The sequence below is a fragment of the Procambarus clarkii genome, chromosome 20 (genome assembly GCF_040958095.1).
Source record: "Procambarus clarkii isolate CNS0578487 chromosome 20, FALCON_Pclarkii_2.0, whole genome shotgun sequence".
NCBI classification, from domain to species: domain Eukaryota; kingdom Metazoa; phylum Arthropoda; class Malacostraca; order Decapoda; family Cambaridae; genus Procambarus; species Procambarus clarkii.
This window is the reverse complement of record NC_091169.1, coordinates 34,716,487-34,738,776: the sequence shown is the minus strand read 5'-3', so window position 1 is coordinate 34,738,776 and position 22,290 is coordinate 34,716,487. Positions and strand designations below refer to the sequence as shown.

At 38.3% G+C, this 22,290-nt stretch overlaps 1 protein-coding gene across 1 annotated transcript in view; it reads left to right on the top strand.

Moving 5' to 3' along the window:
* Positions 1 to 651: 651 nt before the first annotated feature.
* Positions 652 to 22,290, top strand: part of LOC123755516 (uncharacterized) — a 34,510-nt gene continuing 12,871 nt past the window's right edge. Inside the window, exons 1-12 of the mRNA XM_069328093.1 lie at positions 652 to 1,978; positions 2,661 to 2,799; positions 3,616 to 5,574; positions 6,331 to 6,459; positions 7,473 to 7,601; positions 10,765 to 10,893; positions 16,178 to 16,303; positions 16,491 to 16,622; positions 17,121 to 17,252; positions 17,448 to 17,579; positions 20,077 to 20,202; positions 22,033 to 22,164. Of these exons, the coding sequence (XP_069184194.1) occupies positions 2,703 to 2,799; positions 3,616 to 5,574; positions 6,331 to 6,459; positions 7,473 to 7,601; positions 10,765 to 10,893; positions 16,178 to 16,303; positions 16,491 to 16,622; positions 17,121 to 17,252; positions 17,448 to 17,579; positions 20,077 to 20,202; positions 22,033 to 22,164 (3,223 nt within the window). The 5' untranslated portion in view covers positions 652 to 1,978; positions 2,661 to 2,702. The remainder of the gene's footprint in view (positions 1,979 to 2,660; positions 2,800 to 3,615; positions 5,575 to 6,330; positions 6,460 to 7,472; positions 7,602 to 10,764; positions 10,894 to 16,177; positions 16,304 to 16,490; positions 16,623 to 17,120; positions 17,253 to 17,447; positions 17,580 to 20,076; positions 20,203 to 22,032; positions 22,165 to 22,290) is intronic.

Here is a 22,290-nt window from a genome sequence, read left to right as displayed (position 1 = left end):
ACATGATCCACGGAGCAGCCTCAACTGGCTTTACAACAAGGACCACGGATTCAACAAGCATTTACGCATTTATTCACGAACCTGTACATCTTTTCTCATTCTTTGAAGACTTTGTTTACATTTATTAAACCGTTTACGATCATCGAAACTTTCCAAACAAATATTATTCTTATAGACAGCCTAGTGCTTCGCAGCTCATAAACTATGTAAACTAAGTAAATCGTTAAAAAACGATTCTTCGCGGCAGGGGATCGTATTCCAGGGACCTGCCCGAAACGCTACGCGTACTAGTGGCTGTACAAGAATGTAACAACTCTTGTATATATCTCAAAAAAAAATAATAATAATATATGTAAACAAAGCCGCCAAAGATTGAGAAAAGATGTGCAGGTTTGTGAGTACTTGCCTAACTACTTGATGAATCCGGCCAGACCCTGATGTTCTTGCTTTTATTATGATGCAAATTTACCGCTAAAATAGTACTTAACTGTTACACAAAAATCGAGAGAAATCACAGGTAACACGATGACTGAAAGTCAGGTAAGTTAATTGACCAATAAGAATTATGATTAGTGACAGAGAGGCCTACGTCACCGCAGACCGACGCAAGTGATTGGCTGTCACTCCGCTAGGCGCCCATTAAGGTGAAAAATTGTCATTCAGTCTCGTGGTTGTCAAGGAGGAGGAGGTGTGTTTAGTGCCGTGGTCTTTAATACAGCGCAAGGATATAAGTGTACCGGTGGTCTTAATATCATGCAAGGATATAAGTATACCCGTAGGTGTACCTTGCTTCTCGGTGTTTACTGGTTTAGAACTGAAGTTAACTGAAGTATGCTCGATGTTTTGTCCGTAGGATTTTGTGGTGGCCTTACTAAACCTTCAGAGTAAACCAGTCCTTTGCCGGAATCGTGGGATGCGGTCTATGGCGATGGTAAACCTGAAGAGGGTTACTCTTAACGTTGTTGCAATAGATTCAGCTACTCGAACAAGTTCCACCAAGTAGCACGGGCTATGGTGAGCCCGTAGTGGACTTACCTGGCACAGGAGCAGAGTTATTCTTAACCTGTGTTGGAGTTAATATAGCAATCATATCAGCCTCCATAAGAAGATTTGTGCCGAAGTGGACAGTTAGCCGTCGTCTGACATTGTGATTAACTGTCATAGTCTAGCACAAAAACTTACAGCGAGTTGTTCTTGAACGATAATGCTAGTGAAAGCCTAGCCAGTGTGGAAAATTAACAAATAATTGGCGTAAATTATAAATCCCGTTGTCGGAGACGGGACTCCCATCGTTAGACTTACCGAAGCCTCTCTGCCCCTTAAGGCCAATTACTGACGTCCCACAGGATGCAAACCACAACAGTTGGCTAAATAATTATTGTGAATTAACTGCAGATAAAACGGTAGGCTTAATAGTGAATGAAAGCGCGAAATTAATTTCTACGAAATTTCTTTTCTCTACTGAAAAAGTCTAAACTTCGGATATTCAAGAAAGCAAGCTCCTCCAGGAGGTAATGAACGCTATGCGGTGTTAGACATTAACACGTGTTTAGCACACGAAGATGATCATACAAGGTGTTTCCACCGGAAGTAACAGATTAGTTAAATGCGGAGAACGCTATTAAGACGGACTCGGTGCTGTGTATTCCAGCGTTGCTAGGATAAATCCAGTGAAAACAAAGGTCAGGATTTTGAAAGTTGAGACAATGGTATTTGATCGTCAGCAAGTTAATACTCTTAGCAAGGAGATTGAAGAGTTCCGAACAATTGTCAATTTGAAAAATTCGGTTAGAATCGGGATTGGCGGTACACGATGCTGAAACCCATTGTCATCAACATAAGCACAAATACTCATTAATTCAGTCACCTAATCCCCTGTTTATGAAGGAAAAAGGTTTTTCCTTCCTGAACCTTTTTCATTATTGCATTATGAAAAAAAAGGACGGACGCCGCCTGAAGAAGCCTAGTCTGAGTACAGGTGAGACGATGGTTGTCTTAGTGTAAAGTCAAAGAAATTGATTAGTGAAAAATATTATAATGTTTAGTGACTTAAGAGTACAGTATCTTTCGATAATTAAATTGTTTAAGTGATGTACCACTGAATATTTTATGGGATTAACACATTCTCTGCGGATAAGTAAATGTTACAAGTTTAATTTTCAATATTTTTGAGGTTTACTGTATATATTTAGTACTTGTATATAATTTATAATTCTGAAGTGTTAATGTAGGTTCCCAAACTCGTTCAATAGGATTCATAACCCTACAGTACATTTACTATTTGCCCTATTAATGTTGAATTGCGTTAATTGTTAAGGGGTAGGTAAGGAATTATCAGGAGGTTGTGACTCTTTAGAAAATGGAAATTACTCCTTTGGTGAAAAATGGCGATGAAGATATATGTTTATATATTATATTAATCCGAGACGAGAAGGGAGTTCTGCCTGCGCTGCTGGTGGCGTGACTGGGATCAGCTTGGAAGCGGTCAGGTGGTTTTTATCGTATTTCCAGGGCAAGAGGGTGCCTAGTAAGCGTCCATATGGCAATTCGCCACTCCTCTCCCTTGTAAGTGCATTAGTTTTTCATTTTTGCTCGCATCATGCCTGTGTTGAAACAATTTCCACTTGGTACATGTTACATCTCTGAACACTGTTGGCCAGGATGGCGTCGGTGTTGGCCAGGACGGCACCGGTATTCGGTGCATGGAGGGAGGTGGTCAGTGCGTGCGCAGAGAATTGAATTGTCACACCATACTGAAGCACCTCGACGACTGCCCCCACCCCAACGTGTGTTGTGCTGGTGAGTAACTAATCTCCAGGTTGTAGACGCCTTTCGAACATGACAATCTGGTGAATAAACTGGCCCTGTATTTGCCAACCTTTTTAAGAGTTCAAAAACAGTAGTCTTTCGAAAATTCAGTTTAAATCTTAAATAGATGTGAATACTGATGTCATTTATAACACTTTAAAATTAGAGGAATTAGAACGATATTGAGCATGGTGTTTATGGCACATTGGTAGACAAAACAAAAGAGGCATAACAGAACCCAGAGATAATTGTACAAATAATAATATTGAGATAATATTGATCTCAATATTATATGTGGTGAGGCGTAATGATTTTGGGAATAAGTGTGTGCTTAGCGCAGGGAAGCAGCGGCTGAGTTAGAAACGAGACCCGTATAGTGACCTTTGCTAATATAAAGAAAATAATACAAATAGAGCAAGTTTGGGAAATATTTAAGCATATCTTTTTGAACAACGAAGCTTGGATCACAGGGGTATTGTTGAAGTAAATTATAAAACATGTTAAGGCAATTGGTATTAAACATGATGCAATGGGACAAGGTCGATATCGACTTCTAAGACAGATATGATTCAGCTAAACTAAATAAAAACGAGAAGGCCGACTCAGGCTTGGAGTGGGATTGAATGCAAATTTGTATCTATTAAATTTAAAAATTTAATGTATGCTTAAATTTATTATGTTTACAACTGGATTTTTTTTAACTATTTATAAATGCATTCTGCACATTTACGTTCTTTCATTTTTAATATTTGGTGAAGCTGTGCGGAAAGCAGAAGACAAAATAATCTTATTTCATTTTATTTACAGAAACTGATAATAAACACATTTGGTATTCATCTACAGACACACCTTTCCATCCAGAAAGGTTAGAGGGAAAGTCCATCAGAGAGGAAGTCAGAACGTCGAGGCAAAGCAACTTGGAAATAAATGCTGGTCTGGGCAAGAGGAAAAGTAGCCGCAAGGACAACTTTCTGGGAAAGAATTCGGGTCAAGACGACAGATTTTTTGGAAACAAATCTTTAGAGATTGAAAAGAACAATATTTTAAACAGGTATAGGGGTTCTTTGAGTCAGCGTCAAGCCAGGAAAAAACTCAAGCACAAGACCACTTGGAGGGAGGAAAAGTTCCCCAAGCAAAATGGGAAGAAAAACGGCAAGGACAACACCACTAGGAAAACTGGAAAACACACTGGTCATGACGTAATGAGCAAAAAGTTCAACTCTAATGCAGAGAATTTGACGCTTTTTAAGTACAATATCACTTCCAGTGGAGAGACTAACAAACTTTCCAAACATAAGTTAAAGGGAAAGCTCAAACTTAACTCTAATGACAAAATACACAAGATACAGAAACAAAAAAGAAAACGTAAGCTCACATTCAGCGAGAAGAAAGACGACCTTTCAACAAGAAAACTAGAGAGAAATCGCAAGACCAACTCTGCTGGAAAAGATAAGATCTCGAAAAGCCAAGTGAAGAAAAATCGCAAGACCAATTCTGCTGGAAAAAATAAGCGCTCTAAAAGCAAACGGAAGAAAAATCGCAAGACCAATTCTGCTGGAAAAAATAAGCGCTCTAAAAGCAAACGGAAGAAAAATAGCAAGACCAATTCTGCTGGAAAAAATAAGCGCTCTAAAAGCAAACGGAAGAAAAATAGCAAGACCATTTCTGCATTAAAAGATAAGGTCTCTAAAAGGAAACGAACAAAAAATCACAAGACCAATAACGTTAGAAAAGATAAGATCTCTAAAAGCAAGCGGAAGAAAAATCGTAAGACCAACTCTGCTAGAAAAAATAAGATCTCGAAAAGCCAAGTGAAGAAAGATCGTAAGGCCAACTCTGCTGGAACAAATAAGAGCTCTAAAAACAAACGGAAGAAAAATCGCAAGACCAACTCTGCCGGAAGAAATAGGGTCACTAAAAACAAACGGAAGAAAAATAGCAAGACCAATTCTACTGGAAAAAATAGGGTCACTAAAAACAAACGGAAGAAAAATCGCAAGACCAATTCTACTAGAAAAAATAGGGTCACTAAAAACAAACGGAAGAAAAATAGCAAGACCAATTCTACTAGAAAAAATAGGGTCACTAAAAACAAACGGAAGAAAAATAGCAAGACCAATTCTACTGGAAAAAATAGGGTCACTAAAAACAAACGGAAGAAAAATAGCAAGACCAATTCTACTGGAAAAAATAGGGTCACTAAAAACAAACGGAAGAAAAATCGCAAGACCAATTCTACTGGAAAAAATAGGATCACTAAAAACAAACGGAAAAAAAATCGCAAGACCAATTCTACTAGAAAAAATAGGGTCACTAAAAGCAAACGGAAGAAAAATCGCAAGACCAATTCTACTGGAAAAAATAGGGTCACTAAAAACAAACGGAAGAAAAATCGCAAGTCCAATTCTACTGGAAAAAATAGGGTCACTAAAAACAAACGGAAGAAAAATAGCAAGACCAACTCTGCTGGAAGAAATAGGGTCACTAAAAGCAAACGGAAAAAAAATCGCAAGACCAATTCTACTGGAAAAAATAGGGTCACTAAAAACAAACGGAAGAAAAATAGCAAGACCAACTCTGCTGGAAAAAATATGATTAAACTGAAGTTTGAAAATTCTGGCAGAAATGACAAGATTTCTAAACGGGGGGAAGAGAAAGGGAAGAAAAGTCGTGGTTCTAGGAAAAGACTAAAGCTTTCTGCACACAGAAATAAAGATAAGTTGTCGCACCCAAGAGATGAAGACACACGTCAACTTAATTCCCAAGGTAAGCTAACACCATCAAACACCATTCCCAGTTATCAGAATTAGATTAATAGGAAAATTTAACTGGTTTTGAGCTAATACATCAACAATAACAAATATACACTATCAAAACCTTCAGTTATTCATATTTATGTAGAGAAGGAAGAGGGGGGGGGGGGGAGAAGGGTTCTCGGTACCCTTTGGAGAAGCCAACACCTGTTTTTAAGTTTTATAGTTCCTTCATAATTTTTTTTTTTAATTCTGCCCCGCACAAAGTCCATCCACACGCTGCTGTGCCGCCTGGGGGCCATTCGTGCCTGAAACATTTCCTGGAAAGGTACTCCTTGCTCAGATTTTTCTACCGAGCTATAGTCATTCTGCAATCCACGACCGTTAGCAGGGTCGTTGGGCTGGCATTGCAGGTAATAAACTGTTTACTTTTAACAGTGGCCTGTCTCCTACCACCGTAATAGGCAATTGAAAACGACTTTGTGTAGGATGCGTATCGGTCACACCAGCTTAACTCGTGGCCACTTAATTGAACAATGTCCTGCTGATTTTTGTCCAAACTACATTGTACAGTTTATTCATATACTTGTAGAATGTCCCAATTTTTCGGGATGACCGTGTGTCTTTCTTTGGGTAATGTCCTCTGGCCCATCTCTCCTTCGGTAGAATCCATGGTGAATCTGCTACTTTTGATATTGCTTTCCCTATGTTCCATTGTTCTTGTATTGGAATCTTGAGCGATACTTAGTGATCGTGTAACAATCCACAGGTTGCAAGGAGAAGAAGAAATGCAGAAAGAAGAGAGGAACTTGCAAGACTACTAAATGTTCTAAGAAAGAAAAGGAGATAAAGAAAGGTTGCAAAGGCAAGAAATGCAAGTGTTGTGCTCCTATTAAAGGTCAGTTGGTGTGTGCGCGTGCATGCGCGTGCCCGCAGGCTTCGCTGTTGCTTTTGTTGCTACTGTTTCACCTGCAAAGTACTGTTGCTGCTGCTACTAATACCTGTGTTACTCTTGTTCGGAAAATATCTGGGCCAATAAGGACTTGGAAATAGTTGTTTATTTACTAGGTAACATAATTGATGTGGGCTCGCTGTGTTGTTTTAAGCATAGGTATTATATATATATATATATATATATATATATATATATATATATATATATATATATATATATATATATATATATCACACACACACACACACACACACACACACACACACACACACACACACACACACACACACACATACATACATACATACATACATCCTACAGTACTTAGGGATCTAAGTGCTGTACTTCCTACTAAAACAGCCGTTCCTACTACCGCTCATATTCAGACTTGTATTCAAAAGAATGTATGTAAAAAAGAACAAGGGCAATGTGCCATTGAAGGGGCAGGAGTTACATATACTAATGGAGCCACTATTATGCAAAGCGTTTCGGGCAAACTTTAAGGATATAATTTTTTATAAAGTTGTGAGTGGGTAAACACTTAATACTTTATTGCAACTATCGCTCCTACTACTACTACTATAACTTCCACCACCATAAACTTATCAACGTTCTAAAGACCTCGTAGCGTACTGTGCTTGTAGTGTAGTTCCTGGTCACAACAGTCATTAAGTTATTGGGAGGTCGCAATGTGTGATCCACTCCTTCCCTTCTTTACTCCCGTTTGCTTTTACTTTTTTCTCTCGTCATTCTCTCCCATTTTATGTGTCCCATCTGTTTCTATCATCTTGTTAATCCTCCTCCTCCTCCTTATAGTTCTTATCGTTCTTGCTCTTGTTCCTCTTCTCTCTCATCCACTCCTCTCTCTACTTCTACATTTGTTCCTCTTCCTCCCATAACCTTTAATATTCAAATTACTTTCATTGTTGCTAATTAGATCGTGTAACAATCCACAGGTTGTAAGGAGAAGAAGAAATGCAGAAAGAAGAAAGGAACTTGCAAGATTACGAAATGTTCCAAGAAAGAAAAGGAAATAAAGAAGGGTTGTAAAGGCAAGAAATGCAGGTGTTGTGCTCCTATTAAAGGTGAGTTGCTGTGTGTGTATGTCTTATTATTGCTGTTGCTAATATTACTATTAGTGCTGACATAGATCATTGGCATCTACCTATCGTCCAAACAGTTTAATTTCAATTGCAGAATCATTTCAATGGCTTTTTATACTCGTATGATAAAATAAATTGATACAGAATACTTGGATTTAAAACAATATTAAAATTGTTTCATCAAACGTGTTTGAAGGAATAGACAATAATAAAAATGACAGTACAAGATAGTGTTGCGCACGAGGACTTGAGGCAAGTAGACATGTGTTTTTGCACTGAACCTCCTAAACGAAATGAGGCCTTGGTGACCTCTGAAAAAAAGTGACCTAAGAAAAATAGGGACACAATTGCGGACTCCAGTTATTAAAATAATTTTGGGAGTCGTAACTGGTAGGGATCTAAAACGAAAGCGGCAATATATTAGTGTTCAACATAAGGTCAGTAGGTACTAGAATTCATATCCAGACAAATTTTTGTGGTATTCAGCTTTATCTTACCCTGATGAGACCCCACTTTAGATTATGAAGTGTAGTTTAGAACGTAATCTATTTAAATTCATAAATTCTCTAGTGAGTATACATTGCAGGATGACTTTGTTAATCCCAGTCATTGGGGGAATCTCGTTTATCGATAATCATTGAATTAGTCTGTTTAGGGTTACCAAGTAACTTAGAAGTCAACTCGCTGGAATCTTCCAAGCTTAAACTACTGTTGCTACAGCCACACCAGCTACAGTAACATCACCTGCAACAATTCCAAAATACAACAGCTAATGACAGAAGGAAGACAGCTAATGTAGTCCCAATTTACAAAAAGGGTGACAGGCAAGAGTCACTGAACTACAGGCCAGTTTCCCTAACTTGTATACCATGCAAGGTGATGGAGAAGATTGTGAGGAAAAGGCTCGTAGAGAATCTGGAGGGAAACACCTTTGTAACACACCACCAGCAAGGGTTCAGAGATGGTAAATCGTGCCTCACAGGCCTAATAGAATTTTATGACCAAGCAACTCAAATTAGACAGGAAAGAGATGGGTGGGCAGACTGCATTTTCTTGGACTGTCAGAAAGCCTTTGACACAGTACCTTACGAAAGGCTGTTACAAAAGTTGGAGGAGCAGGCAGGAGTAAAAGGTAAGGTGCTCCAGTGGATTAGGGAGTATCTAAGCAATAGGAAACAGCGAGTAACGGTGAGGGGGGAGGTATCAGAGTGGCGAGATGTCACCAGCGGGGTTCCACAGGGCTCTGTTCTCGGACCTATCCTGTTTCTAGCATATGTAAACGACCTTCCAGAGGGTATAGACTCATTCCTCTCAATGTTTGCTGATGACACAAAAATTATGAGAAGAATCAAAACGGATGAAGATAGACAGAGACTACAGGACGACCTGGACAAACTGGAGGAATGGTCTAGAAAATGGCTGCTAAAGTTCAACTCAGGAAAGTGTAAAGTAATGAAATTGGGCGAAGGGAGCAGAAGGCTGAACACAAGGTACCATCTGGGAGGTGAAGTCCTACAAGAGTCAAATAGAGAGAGATCTGGGGGTCGATATCACACCAAACCTGTCCCCAGAGGCCCACATCAAAAGGATATCAGCGGCATATGCTAGACTGGCCAATATAAGAACTGCCTGTAGAAACTTGTGTAAGGAATCGTTCAGGACCCTTTATACCATTTATGCAAGACCAATCCTGGAGTATGCAGCTCCAGCCTGGAGTCCATACCTAGTTAAACACAAGACGAAGTTAGAGAAGATTCAGAGGTATGCCACCAGACTGGTCCCGGAACTGAGAGGAAAGAGTTACGAGGAAAGGCTAAGGGAGCTGAACCTCACAACCCTGGAAAACAGAAGAGTAAGGGGGAGACATGATAACCACCTACAAAATTCTCAGGGGAATTGACAGGGTGGACAAAGACAAACTCTTTAGGGCGGGTGGAACATGAACAAGGGGACACAGGTGGAAACTTAGTACCCAGATGAGCCACAGAGACGTTAGAAAGAACTTTTTCAGTGTCAGGGTAGTTAACAAATGGAATACATTAAGTAGTGTTGTGGTGGAGGCTGACTCCATACAAAGTTTCAAATGTAGATATGATAGAGCCCAATAGGCTCAGGAATCTACACCAGTTGATTGACAGTTGAGAGGCGGGACCAAAGAGCCAGAGCTTAACCCCCGCAAATACAACTAGGTGAGTACAACAGTTGAGAGCGCACGAACAAAAATAATATAGCTCTCGTATAACTTAATAATAAAGGGTGTTGATGGCAGTGTACTTCCCGAAGTGTGGCAGCGGAGATTCTTATAGCTCATGGGGCCCCGCCTCTTGAGGATAAATTTGCCGTGTGTATAGTACACGAGAACGTATGGCCGTTTACCTCACACATTGTATAGTTCACACTAATTACTTTCCTCTATGTACAGTTCACCCATCCATTGTATAGCGTCACGCATACGCTGTAAACATTCACATACACACTGTATAAATTATAACCCCCAAGCTCCCCCTTATCTTTCGTTTCCCTTTCGATTTTTCCACCATTTACTTCTCCCTTTTCACTTCCCATTTTAACTTGGGTTCCTGTGGCAGAGTGGTGAGCGCGTCTGTCTGTCAGGCAGAAAGTCCAGAATTCAATATCAGCTCGAAACGGAGAAGTTTGGAGGCGTTTCCCTTCACTTAATGGCTTTGTTCACCTAGCAGTAAATAGGTACCCAGGAGTTAGGCAACTGTTGTGGGTTGTATCCTGGGAAGGTCGTTAGCTGGCTTAGGGAAAGGGAGAGATTTGGAAGAGTCGATCAGGATTCATAGTGACAGGATGAACAACCCAGCGGGTTTTCTTCCTATTGGGGAGTGTTGTACAAGCTGCTATGGCGGTATGTCCACTCACAAGATGAGTGGCGCTGCCCAATAAACTCGCCCCTTGGGGCAAAATTTAATTTATCCGCGGGGACAGGGTTAACCTATAACAAAATTTCCCCTATTCCTCCTTGCCTTTTACCCCCATTCCCTCTTGCCTCCCCCTCCCCTTTATTCCTATTCCCTCGCGGATTTTCCCCTCATATTTCCATTCCCTCTCGCCTTTTCCCTTCTCGTATGTTACTATTTATTTTTATATGAAGAGAGTACGTTTATGCAACTTTTTCCAGGTTGCAAGGAGAGGAAGAAATGCCGAAAGAAGAGGGGCACTTGCAAGATTAGGTTATGTTCCAAAAATGAAACCGAGATCAAGAAAGGTTGCAAAGGCAAGGACTGCAGGTGCTGTGCTCCTTTTGAAGGTCAGTTGATATTTGTATGTAACTCACTATTACAGCAGGTGCTGCTGCTACTTATAAGAACATAAGAACAAAGGTAACTGCAGAAGGCCTATTGGCCCATACGAGGCAGCTCCTATTTATAACCACCCAATCCCACTCATACATGTCCAACCCATGCTTGAAACAATCGAGGGACCCCACCTCCACCACGTTACGCGGCAATTGGTTACACAAATCAACAACTGTTACTGAACCAGTATTTACCCAAGTCTTTCCTAAATCTAAACTTATCCAATTTATACCCATTGTTTCGTGTTCTGTCTTGTGTTGATACTTTTAATACCCTATTAATATCCCCTTTGTTATGTCCATTCATCCATTTGTAAACCTCTATCATGTCACCCCTAACTCTTCGCCTTTCCAGTGAATCCAACTTAAGCTTTGTTAATCTTTCTTCATATGAAAGATTTCTAATTTGGGGAATTAACTTAGTCATCCTAGCCTGGACACGTTCAAGTGAATTTATATCCATTCTATAGTATGGCGACCAAAACTGAACTGCATAATCTAAATAGGGCCTAACCAGAGCTAGATATAGCTGAAGAACCACACCAGGTGTCTTGTTACCAACGCTTTGATTAATAAATCCCAGTGTCCTATTTGCCTTATTACGAACATTCATGCATTGATCCTTTTGTTTTAAATTCTTACTAATCATAACACCCAGATCCCTTTCGCAGTCCGACTTCGCAATCTCAGCACCATCTAGCTCGTATCTTGTAACTCTATCATCATTACCTAGCCTCAGAACTTTACATTTATCAGCATTAAACTGCATCTGCCAATCCTTTGACCATTTCAAAACCCTATTTAGATCAACTTGAAGTGAGTCTTCTTCTGTGTTAATTTCCTTACCGATTTTTGTATCATCGGCAAATATTTATTTATTTATTTATTTTTTATTTATTTATTTATTTATGCATATACAAGAATGTACATAAGGAATGTGAGGATACAAATATGGTAATTAAAGTCTTGTAACGCCACTAGTACCCGCAGCGTTTCGGGCAGGTCCTTAATCTAAGAAAATTTTAAGGAGGTAAATACTTGCAAAATTTATAGACAAAAAATGATAAGTTACATGAAATGAAAAAAAGATGAGAGAAAATTGTAGGTACAGTATATTAAAGCACATAGGTAGCTAAGATTGATTGCAATGACAGCTTGAATGGTAGTTGACAATAATTGGTAGGCACAATACAGCAGAAACAATATAAGATTGATTGCAATGACAGCTTGAATGGTAGTTGACAAATTGGTAGTCACAATACAGCATATGGCTAGCACATAAAAGAAGACAGCAATGAACACAATGATAAGGTTGTTTGATATTACATAAAAATTAGGAGATTGGGTAACACTAGGTACAGAGCAAATTTAAAGCTCAGTGTAGGAAACTAAGAAGATGAAGTTAGGTACTTTTTGGTTTTGCTTTTAAATAAGGCAAAAGTTTTACAGTTTTTCAATTCACTAGGGAGTGAGTTCCATAGACTAGGTCCCTTAATTTGCATAGTGTTTACACAGATTAAGTTTGACCCTGGGGATATCAAAGAGATATTTATTTCTGGTGTGGTGATAATGGGTCCTATTACATCTGTCCAGGGAGAGTTTCAGAGCATGGTTTGCATTTAAGAACAGGGTTTTGTAAATGTAGTTGACACAAGAGAATGTGTGGAGGGAGTTAATATTTAGCAAGTTTAGGGATTTAAACAAGGGAGCTGAGTGTTGTCTGAAAGCAGAGTTAGTTATTATTCTGATAGCAGATTTTTGCTGTGTGATGATGGGCTTAAGGTGGTTTGCAATGGTAGACCCCCATGCACAGATACCATAATTAAGATAGGGGTAGATTAGTGCATAATATAGTGAGAGGAGAGCAGAGTTAGGAACATAATATCTGATTTTGGAGAGTATACCAACTGTCTTAGAGACTTTCTTAGTTATGTGTTGAATGTGGGTGCTGAAGTTGAGTCTCTTATCTAGGAATAGGCCAAGAAACTTGCCATCATTTTTATTACTGATGTTAATGTTGTCTATCTGTAGCTGAATTGCATTTGATGATTTGCTTCCAAATAAGATGTAGTAAGTCTTTTCGATGTTTAATGTTAGTTTGTTCGTTGACATCCATAAGTGGACTTTTTTTAATTCATTATTCACAACATTATTTAGTGTATGTGGGTTGAGGTTTGAATAGATAAGGGTAGTATCGTCAGCAAACAATATAGGTTTGAGAATATTAGAGACATTAGGCAGATCGTTTATATATATAAGAAATAGAAGAGGTCCTAAGATGCTGCCCTGTGGCACTCCAACGGTAATTGGTAGAGTGGAAGAAGTTGTATCATTGATGGTTACATATTGGTGTCTGTCACTAAGATAGGATCGGATGTAGTCAAGGACAAGGCCTCGGATTCCATAATGCTGGAGTTTAAGTAAGAGGTAGTTGTGATTAACAGTATCAAAGGCTTTTCTTAGGTCAATGAAGAGTCCAATCGGAAACTCATTTTTGTCAAGGGCTGAGTAGATAATGTCAAGGAGACTAATGATTGCATCGTTGGTGCTCTTTTGGGACCGGAAGCCAAACTGGCAGGGGCTGAGTATGTCGAATTTTACGAGGTAGGAATAGAGCTGTTTGTAAATAATTTTTTCAAATATTTTTGATAGAATGGGTAGATTTGATATTGGTCTATAATTGTTTATGTCCGCCGGATTGCCTCCTTTATGGACTGGCGTCACTCTTGCTTTTTTTTTGCAAATGTTGCTACTCAAACCTGAATCTAAATCATTTATATATATTATAAACAACAGAGGTCCCAGGACAGAGCCTTAATTGAGGCACTCCACTTACAACATTTTCCCACTCTGACTTGACTCCATTTATACTAACTCTGTTTCCTTTGGTTTGTTTCCATGCCCTAATCCAGCATAATATAGTACCTCCAATACCATGAGCCTCTATCTTTTTAATCAGTCTTTCATGTGGCACTGTATCAAAAGCTTTGCTAAAGTCAAGGTACACAACATCACAATCCTTACCACTATCAACTGCCTCAACTATGCTAGAATAAAAAGATAACAAATTTGTTAAACATGAACGGCCATTTATAAAACCATGTTGCGACTCAATTATTAATTTGTTTTTCAACATGAAGACGAATTTTATTTGCAATTATCGATTCGAGTAACTTTCCCACAATAGAAGTTAGGCTAATTGACCGATAGTTTGACGCAAGTGATCTATCTCCTTTCTTAAAAACTGGTATCACATTAGCAACTTTCCATAACTCTGGCACTCTGCCTGACTCTATTGATTTACTAAATATAGTAGACAGTGGGTCGTAAAGCTCCTCTTTGCATTCTTTAAGCACCCTGGCAAACACTTCATCCGGCCCTGGGGATTTGTTTGGTTTGAGTTTTACTATTTGTTTAATTACATCCTCCCTGGTAACTGCTAAACTAGTCAACCTGTCCTCGTCCCCACCCACATAGACTTGTTCGGCTGAAGGCATATTGTTAAGTTCCTCTTTAGTAAATACAGATATAAAATATTTATTAAAAATACTACTCATCTCTTCATCACTATCTGTTATTTGACCTGTCTCAGTTTCTAATTAATGGACCTATCCTTTCCCTAATCTTTGTCCAGTATAACTGGAAAAACCCTTTAGAATTTGTCTTCGCTTGCTCTGCTATGCAAACTTCATAGTTTCTTTTTGCTTTCCTTATCTCTCTTTTTAGTATTTCTAACCAGTTGTACGATTTCCTGTTCTAAACTGACTTCCCCATTCTGAATCCTTTTGTACCACACTCTTTTTACCTACAAGGTTCTTCAGATCCTTTGTTATCCACTTTGGATCATTAGTATTCAATCTATTCAATTTATATGGTATACTACATTCCTGGGCTTTGCTTAGAATATTTTTAAATAGGTTATATTTTGAATCCACATCGAAAACCCTTTTTACGTCACTTATCGCTGGGTTCACGTCTAGCTCCAAGACCGGCCCACACCCCATACCCAAGACTTTCCAATCTATTTGACCCCAAAAATTTCTTAGGCTATTGAAATCAGCTTTTTGAAAATCAGGCACTTTTAACAGAATTTTCTCCTACAGATCTATTCCATTTAATGCTAAATCTGATTTCTTTATGATCCCTGTGCCCTATAGCTCACTCCCTATTTCGATGTCCTTAATTTGTGTTTCCCTGTTAGTTAACACTAAATCTAAAATATTATTTTCCTGCGTTGGTTCCTTAATGTGTTGCGTAAGAAAGCAATCGTCAATTAATTCCAGAAAATCTTCTGCTTCATTATTCCCTGTTTTGTTCAACCAGTTTATTCCACTAAAATTAGTCACCCATGACATAAATACTGTTAGATCTAGATGCTCTAGATATTTCATCCCATAGATGATTTGCTTCCATTCTGTCTAAATTTGGTGGCCTGTATATAACTCCTATTATAATATTATTTATAATTATTGAAATAAGGTAGTGGTGTGGATGGTGTCATAGGCCTCGGCCGTCAAGCAGTTTTGTGTAAGTGTGCTTGTGTGCGTGCCAAATGTGCGAGTGCCACCATAGTCTTGCATTTCGTAAATCAGAGGGAGAGATTGCTGAGCATAAAGAAGTCAGTAGTATTATATGAAGTCTAATAAGAGTCAAATGTTCAGCTCATAGGGAATGCAAATTGTCAGATCTGATGAATGAACAAATCCACAAGGGCCGTGACGAGGGTTCGAATTTGTTCAAATCCCTATATTTGTGAATAAATATAGGGATTTGTTCATTTGATGCATCACGCTATTGTGATTTTTGTGTAGTATATGAATGCCTCCTATATACAGTGTTGAGTACCAGAAGGCAGTGGTGTAGCTATTTTCAGCAAGACCAAGATGATCAGCAAGCACAGCTAAGATGTTGTCACAGGTTCGTGCCAGTAGAATCTGAGACTCTTGGCTCCTGGGGGTAAATCCCTTAAGGTGTAGGGCAAGTAATTCTTTAAGCACACTTGAGATGCAAAAGTGGCCTGTTTCTTTTTCCAGTGCCTCAGTGTTGCAGTCTAGAGAGGAAATGCTTGCCATATCTTGTCCATTATAATTTTTTTATTAAATCAAAGGCCTTGCTTCACCCTATTCAGGTGACAGAACACAAACAATAATCTACTCATTTCAAAATATTAATATAAAAATTGTTTCTTACGAATATTCTTTTCAAACAAAAATAAAAATCAACTCTTGCATTGCAGTCTGTGAGCCAGGAAGTACATGTACCATTATGAACGGCACCTGCACAACCTCACAGTGCTTACCTATTGAGCTGGAGATCCCACAAGGGTGTACAGGCGACGGGTGTAGGTGCTGCGCCCCTAAAGGTCAGTAGCAATCAATGTATTTACAAATGTATTTACACTTGACATGCACAACCTACTGGTCCAGAAAATGCAATATTTAAATTATAATCTGGAATTTCTTAATAAATAGGAAAAGATTTTTACTACAACTGCATGTTTCAAAATATAAAATATAAAGCCTAACAACCCATTCTCTTTTCAACATTAGTGTGTCATCAAGAAAGTGTATGTACCACTTGGAATGGAACCTGCAGGACATCGCAGTGTTCAGTAGATGAGCAGGAGATTGTACAGGGTTGTACAGGCGACGGGTGTAGGTGCTGCGCCTCTAAAGGTCCAGGTCAGTAATAATTATATTTTTGCACTGCAGGTTTGTCAAGCTAAAAGTAATCTAAACCTGTTTGTGTACATGTCACTTGACGAATGGTTGTAAACAAGTAAGTTTGTATGTTTTTATATTGAAACATTTAAAATTAATATAAATATAGAAAGCAAATATAGGGGAAAAAAAGTTTGCATTGTATTTCTTTTGTAAGTGCATTTCTCATTTTTTTAAATTATATTTATTTATTTATCATTCACCTAATTATTATCAGAGTTTTAAGCTAGAATATATATACCTAAATACCATTCTCCTCTCTGTTGTTCTCTGTTGTAACAAAGGGAAACACTTTTGTATAGCAAATCTTTGTGTACTTGTCTTGTCCTGATTCACACAATTTAATTTGTATATTAATATATATTCACCATTCAATATTTATATAACTAAAAATATTCTAGAGCAGGTCTACTTTTTAAACTAGAAAACTAAACCACCTCCCTCACCTTTATATTACAGTGTGTCAGCCAGAGAGTACATGTTCCATTATGAATGGCACCTGCACAACCTCACAGTGTTTACCTGTTGAGCAGGAGATCCCACAAGGCTGTACAGGCGACGGATGTAGGTGCTGCGCCCCTAAAAGTCCAGGTCAGTAATAAACAATATACAGTATTTGCACTCGCTGCAGTAGCGCGCACGTTGTAATTGGTGATCAACCCATGGTATAGTTCAGGCATTCGTCTGGCTTTATGTTGATAAATATTGATAAGTACTTTCATGCAACTGTGTTTATAAAATGTAAAATATGCAGCCTAACTACGAATCCTTTTTACAATATTTCAGTGTGTCAGCCAGAGAGTACATGTACCACCAAGAAAGGCACCTGCACAACATCGCAGTGTTCAGCTGATGAGCGGGAGATCCCACAAGGCTGTACAGGCATTGGGTGTAGGTGCTGCGCCCCTAAAGGTCCAGGTCAGTAGAAATTATATTTACACAAATTTGGGCATACATGCACGATCTTGTGATCACGCACGTACAGCACCTAAGCTGTAATAAATTACTTAGCAACCATACAAATACAATCAACCAAAAGGTTTAACAATCCTTGGCTTACAAAGGGAATACTTAAATCCATTAATAAAAAACATGACCTTGAGAAGAAGTATAGGTTAGGAACCGTCTCCAAAGAATTCTCAAAGAATTACTCTTATTGCTATCTAAAATAATTAGACGAGCTAAAACTAAATACTACGAAGATAAATTTACCCAAATAAAGAGCAACATTAAAAAAACTTGGAGTACAATTTCACAAATATTGGGATCAAAGAAGATTTTAAATAACAAACCAACACTCCTGTCCAATAACGATGGTCAGCTTTCAGCCTCTGATTCTGCTCTTGAGTTCAATAGGTTCTTCTCTTCCATTGGGTCATCCCTTGCAAATGATATTCCATTGTCCAGTACTAATATTCAGGACTATCTTACAGGTAACTATCCAGTCTCTGTACCTAAAGCCTACTAATTCCACTGACGTCAATGAGATAATCCTTTCCCTTAAAACCAAGTCTAGTGTCCTTGAGGAGATACCAACTTTAATTTACAAAAAAGCCTCCAGATCTTTAGCCCCTGCTATTGCATTGCTCTTCAACAAGTCACTTGAACTGCAAACCTTTCCAGATATTCTAAAAAAAGCGAGAGTAACCCCTGTCCACAAATGTGGTGATCTCACAGATGTTAACAACTACAGACCTATATCAATCCTGTCTAACTTGTCAAAAATATTTGAAAAACTAATCTTCAAGCAGCTTTACTCTTATCTAGCCAAACACAATATACTTAGCTCTTGTCAATATGGCTTCAGACCCAAAAAAAGCACTAGCGATGCACTTGTTAGTATGATTAACTTGATTCATGCAGCTCTTGATAAAAATGAGTTCTCTGTTGGGTTATTTGTGGACCTGCGTAAGGCTTTTGACACTGTCAACCACCAAAACCTTCTTCTTAAATTACATCATTATGGAGTCAGAGGTCACTCCCTGCAATACCTCAAATCTTACCTTACTGACAGGCTCCAGTATGTTTCTGTGAATAATTCAATTTCTCCCACCCTACCCATCAACATTGGTGTTCCTCAGGGCAGCATACTTGGCCCTCTCCTGTTTCTCATCTACATTAATGACCTTCCAAATGCCTCCCAACACCTCAAACCAATTCTATTTGCTGACGACACAACCTTCATTTACTACAGTCCTGACCCCCTTGCTCTAAATGCCACAGTAAATACTGAGGTAAATAAAGTCCATCTTTGGCTAACTGCCAACAAACTCACCCTTAACATTGACAAAACTTTCTATATTCTGTTTGGCAATAAATCCTCTAATCAAATAAATCTCAAAATAAACAATACCCAAATTTGTAACAAATTAGATGGCAAGTTCCTTGGCGTTCTCATTGATCACAAGCTGAATTTCCAGGGACACATTCTAAATATATCAAAAAAAGTTTCAAAAACTGTTGGCATTCTTTCTAAGATCAGATGTGTACCCTGCCCTGCCCTGGTGACACACTATTACTCCCTCATCCATCCATATCTCAACTATGGTATTTGTGCTTGGGGTTCTACTACCCAAAATCATTTACGTCCTCTAATTACTCAACACAAAGCTGCTATTAGTACAATATCCAACTCTGGCCCCAAACATCACTCGGTACCCCTACTCAAATCTCTGAATATGTTAGATATTAAGTCACTGTACATTCTCTCATGTGTATTATACATATATAAAACGCTGAACTGTAATGCCAATCCTGACCTCAAAAGCTTCACTGAAGGTTGTAAAAGAACCCATGAGCACCACACCAGAAATAAACACAGTTTTGATATTCCAAGAGTACGACTTAATCAAACTAGAAATGCTCTACAAATCAAGGGACCCAGAATGTGGAATGACCTTCCCAACCATGTTAAAAGACTGTACCCCTCTCAACCAGTTTAAGATAAAAACGAAGCACTACCTAATAAATTCCCTGTAACCTACCTTACCCCTCAATTGTCAACCAATGTCTGTTTTTTTTTTTAAACAACACTGTTTGTCGACCTAATTGTATTTGCGCTGCTTTTTCAGCCATGTTCCCCCCTATTTTATCTCTTTTTATTTGTTCTCAACACATTTTATTCTTTATACCCAATTAGTATTAAGCTTTAGTCATTAATGTTTCACCTGCCTGAAACGCTTTGCGTAATAGTGGCTTTAGGCATTGTATGTACTAGCCCTATCTATAAATCCATCAATCTTTGTAAAGTCTCTTGTATGTATGTACCGTACCTAAATAAACATTTATTTATTTATTTATAATAAATTAAATTATGATCCTTTTTTCATAAATATTTACAAATGAATTATTTTGCAACTTTGCTATTCAACCTATAAATTGTCAAGCCTAACAAACTTGCCTTTTTTTATTTCAGCCTGTCAGCAAGAGAGTTTATGTACCACCAAGAATGGCACCTGCAAAACATCACTGTGTTCAACAAGTGAAGTAGAGATCCCACAAGGCTGTACAGGCGATGGGTGTAGGTGCTGCACCCCTAAAGGTCAGTAGCAATTTTATTTTCGCATTGTACCATTTTTAGAAGGTAAAAATAAAAAACTTAGAATAATTAGAAATTCATCCATCAAATTAAATTATTACTCACTCCTTTTCATACCAAGAACTTCAACATAATCTTGTAGATCATGAGGCAAAGTGAAATCGACACCAGTAATTCCATCTATCATCATGCTATCATTCAAGAGGAGCCACACATCAATGGATCATCCAATAAAATCAGCAATTTTCTAGATGTTACTACTGCTCGGCATAGACTCGGTTACATGTATTTCTGGGAATTCTCATTATCTGCTGATGTAGAGCTGACCAAATGTAAACTGTGTCAACAAAATTATTCACAGGGCCCCCTCTGTCACTGTGATGGAATGCGAAAAGATACGTGAATTCAGAGACAATTCTACAAAAAATGTTCCAGAGATGTGTAAATATTTCATTCAAATGATCTACTACCAGAAATCTTAGCCAAATATCCTTGCTAACTGTAGTTTGTAACTAAGTGATTGAAACCTATTCACCTCTGCCACTGGATGGGGGGGTGGTGTGCAGGACAAACGTATCAATTGTGACACTAGCTCTCCACATATGTCAGTTGCTTAATTTATAAACTGCACTTGTTGTCGGTCTCAAGCCCATTATTGATGTGACGATGTGCACTGAATTTTGTAACTAGCTCATGAAATTTGTAATTTGCTTAGTTAAATGAATTGTGGGGTTCAGTCCCTGAGCCCATTATGTGCCTCTGTAACTCTTTCCACTACTGCCCACAAGATGGTTACGGGATGCATAATGAACTAAACTAACCCCTTTTCGAGTCTAAAAGTGTTAAGACTTGTAGTGTGTGTGGATGTTTACTAGTGCAGGCCACTGATAATATATCCCTGTAAAATTAATCATCGTGCGTGATGGCGATTTTTAATATTTTTAGTACAACATAACTAGCTCTTGACAAACTGTTACCTCTCATATAGTCCGGCGTAGCAGGGTAAATGCGAATGGACCTAAATTCCTTTTTGATATTCCAAGAGTACAACTTAATCAAACTAGAAATGCTCTACAAATCAAGGGACCCAGAATGTGGAATGACCTTCTCAATCATGTTAAAGACTGTACCTCTCTCAACCAGTTTAAGATAAAAACTAAGCACTACCTAATTAACTCCCTGTAACCTACCTTACCCCTATAATGTCAACCCATGTCTGCTATTTTTAAACAATACTGTTTGTCGACCAAATTGTATTTTTTACCGTTTTTCTGCCTTGTTCCCCCCTTTTTTATTTTTATATTTTCTCAACACATTTTATACTCTAATCTCAATTAGTATTAAGCTTTAGTGTTTAGTGCTTTTCCTTCCTGAAACACTTTGTGTAATAATGGCTTTAGGCATTGTATGTACTAGCTCCATCTATAAATTCATCAATATTTGTATCACACTTTGTATGTATGTACTTTACCTGAATGAACATTTGAATTTTTTGAATTTGAAAATGTTAATAACAAATGATGTGCATGTTCTCTTGACAGATTTGCTGTCTAGGGACCCTCCCGACACTTACATGGCATAACCTTTAAAACTCCTCTCTTGTAACAAAGGAAAGCCCTCGTGCATAAACAGAAATTTTTCACTTCTCCAATATGATGCCGATTCATGCAGTCACAAAATTAATTTTATCTTATATCACTAAATGTTTATAATTTTATAAACTAATTGAATAGTTCATTAACCAATTACTGTACTGTATTATACTTTTATTAATTAAACTAGAAAACTATATAGACCCCTAACCTAACAAACTTTTCTTATCACGCATCACAGTCTGTCAGTCAGAGAGTATATGCAGCAGCAAAAATGGGACCTGCCACACATCGGTATGTTCAGCTGAGGAAATAGAGATCCTTCAAGGCTGTACAGGCGACGGGTGTAGGTGCTGTGCCCCTAAAGGTCCAGGTCAGTAGCAGTTATATTTATGAAAATTTGTGTATACTTGCGCGGTCTTTTGTGCCCCTCGCATTAGCAGCACCCAAGATATATTGTAATTAATTGCTTACCAACCAGAATATCTCGCAATGTTAT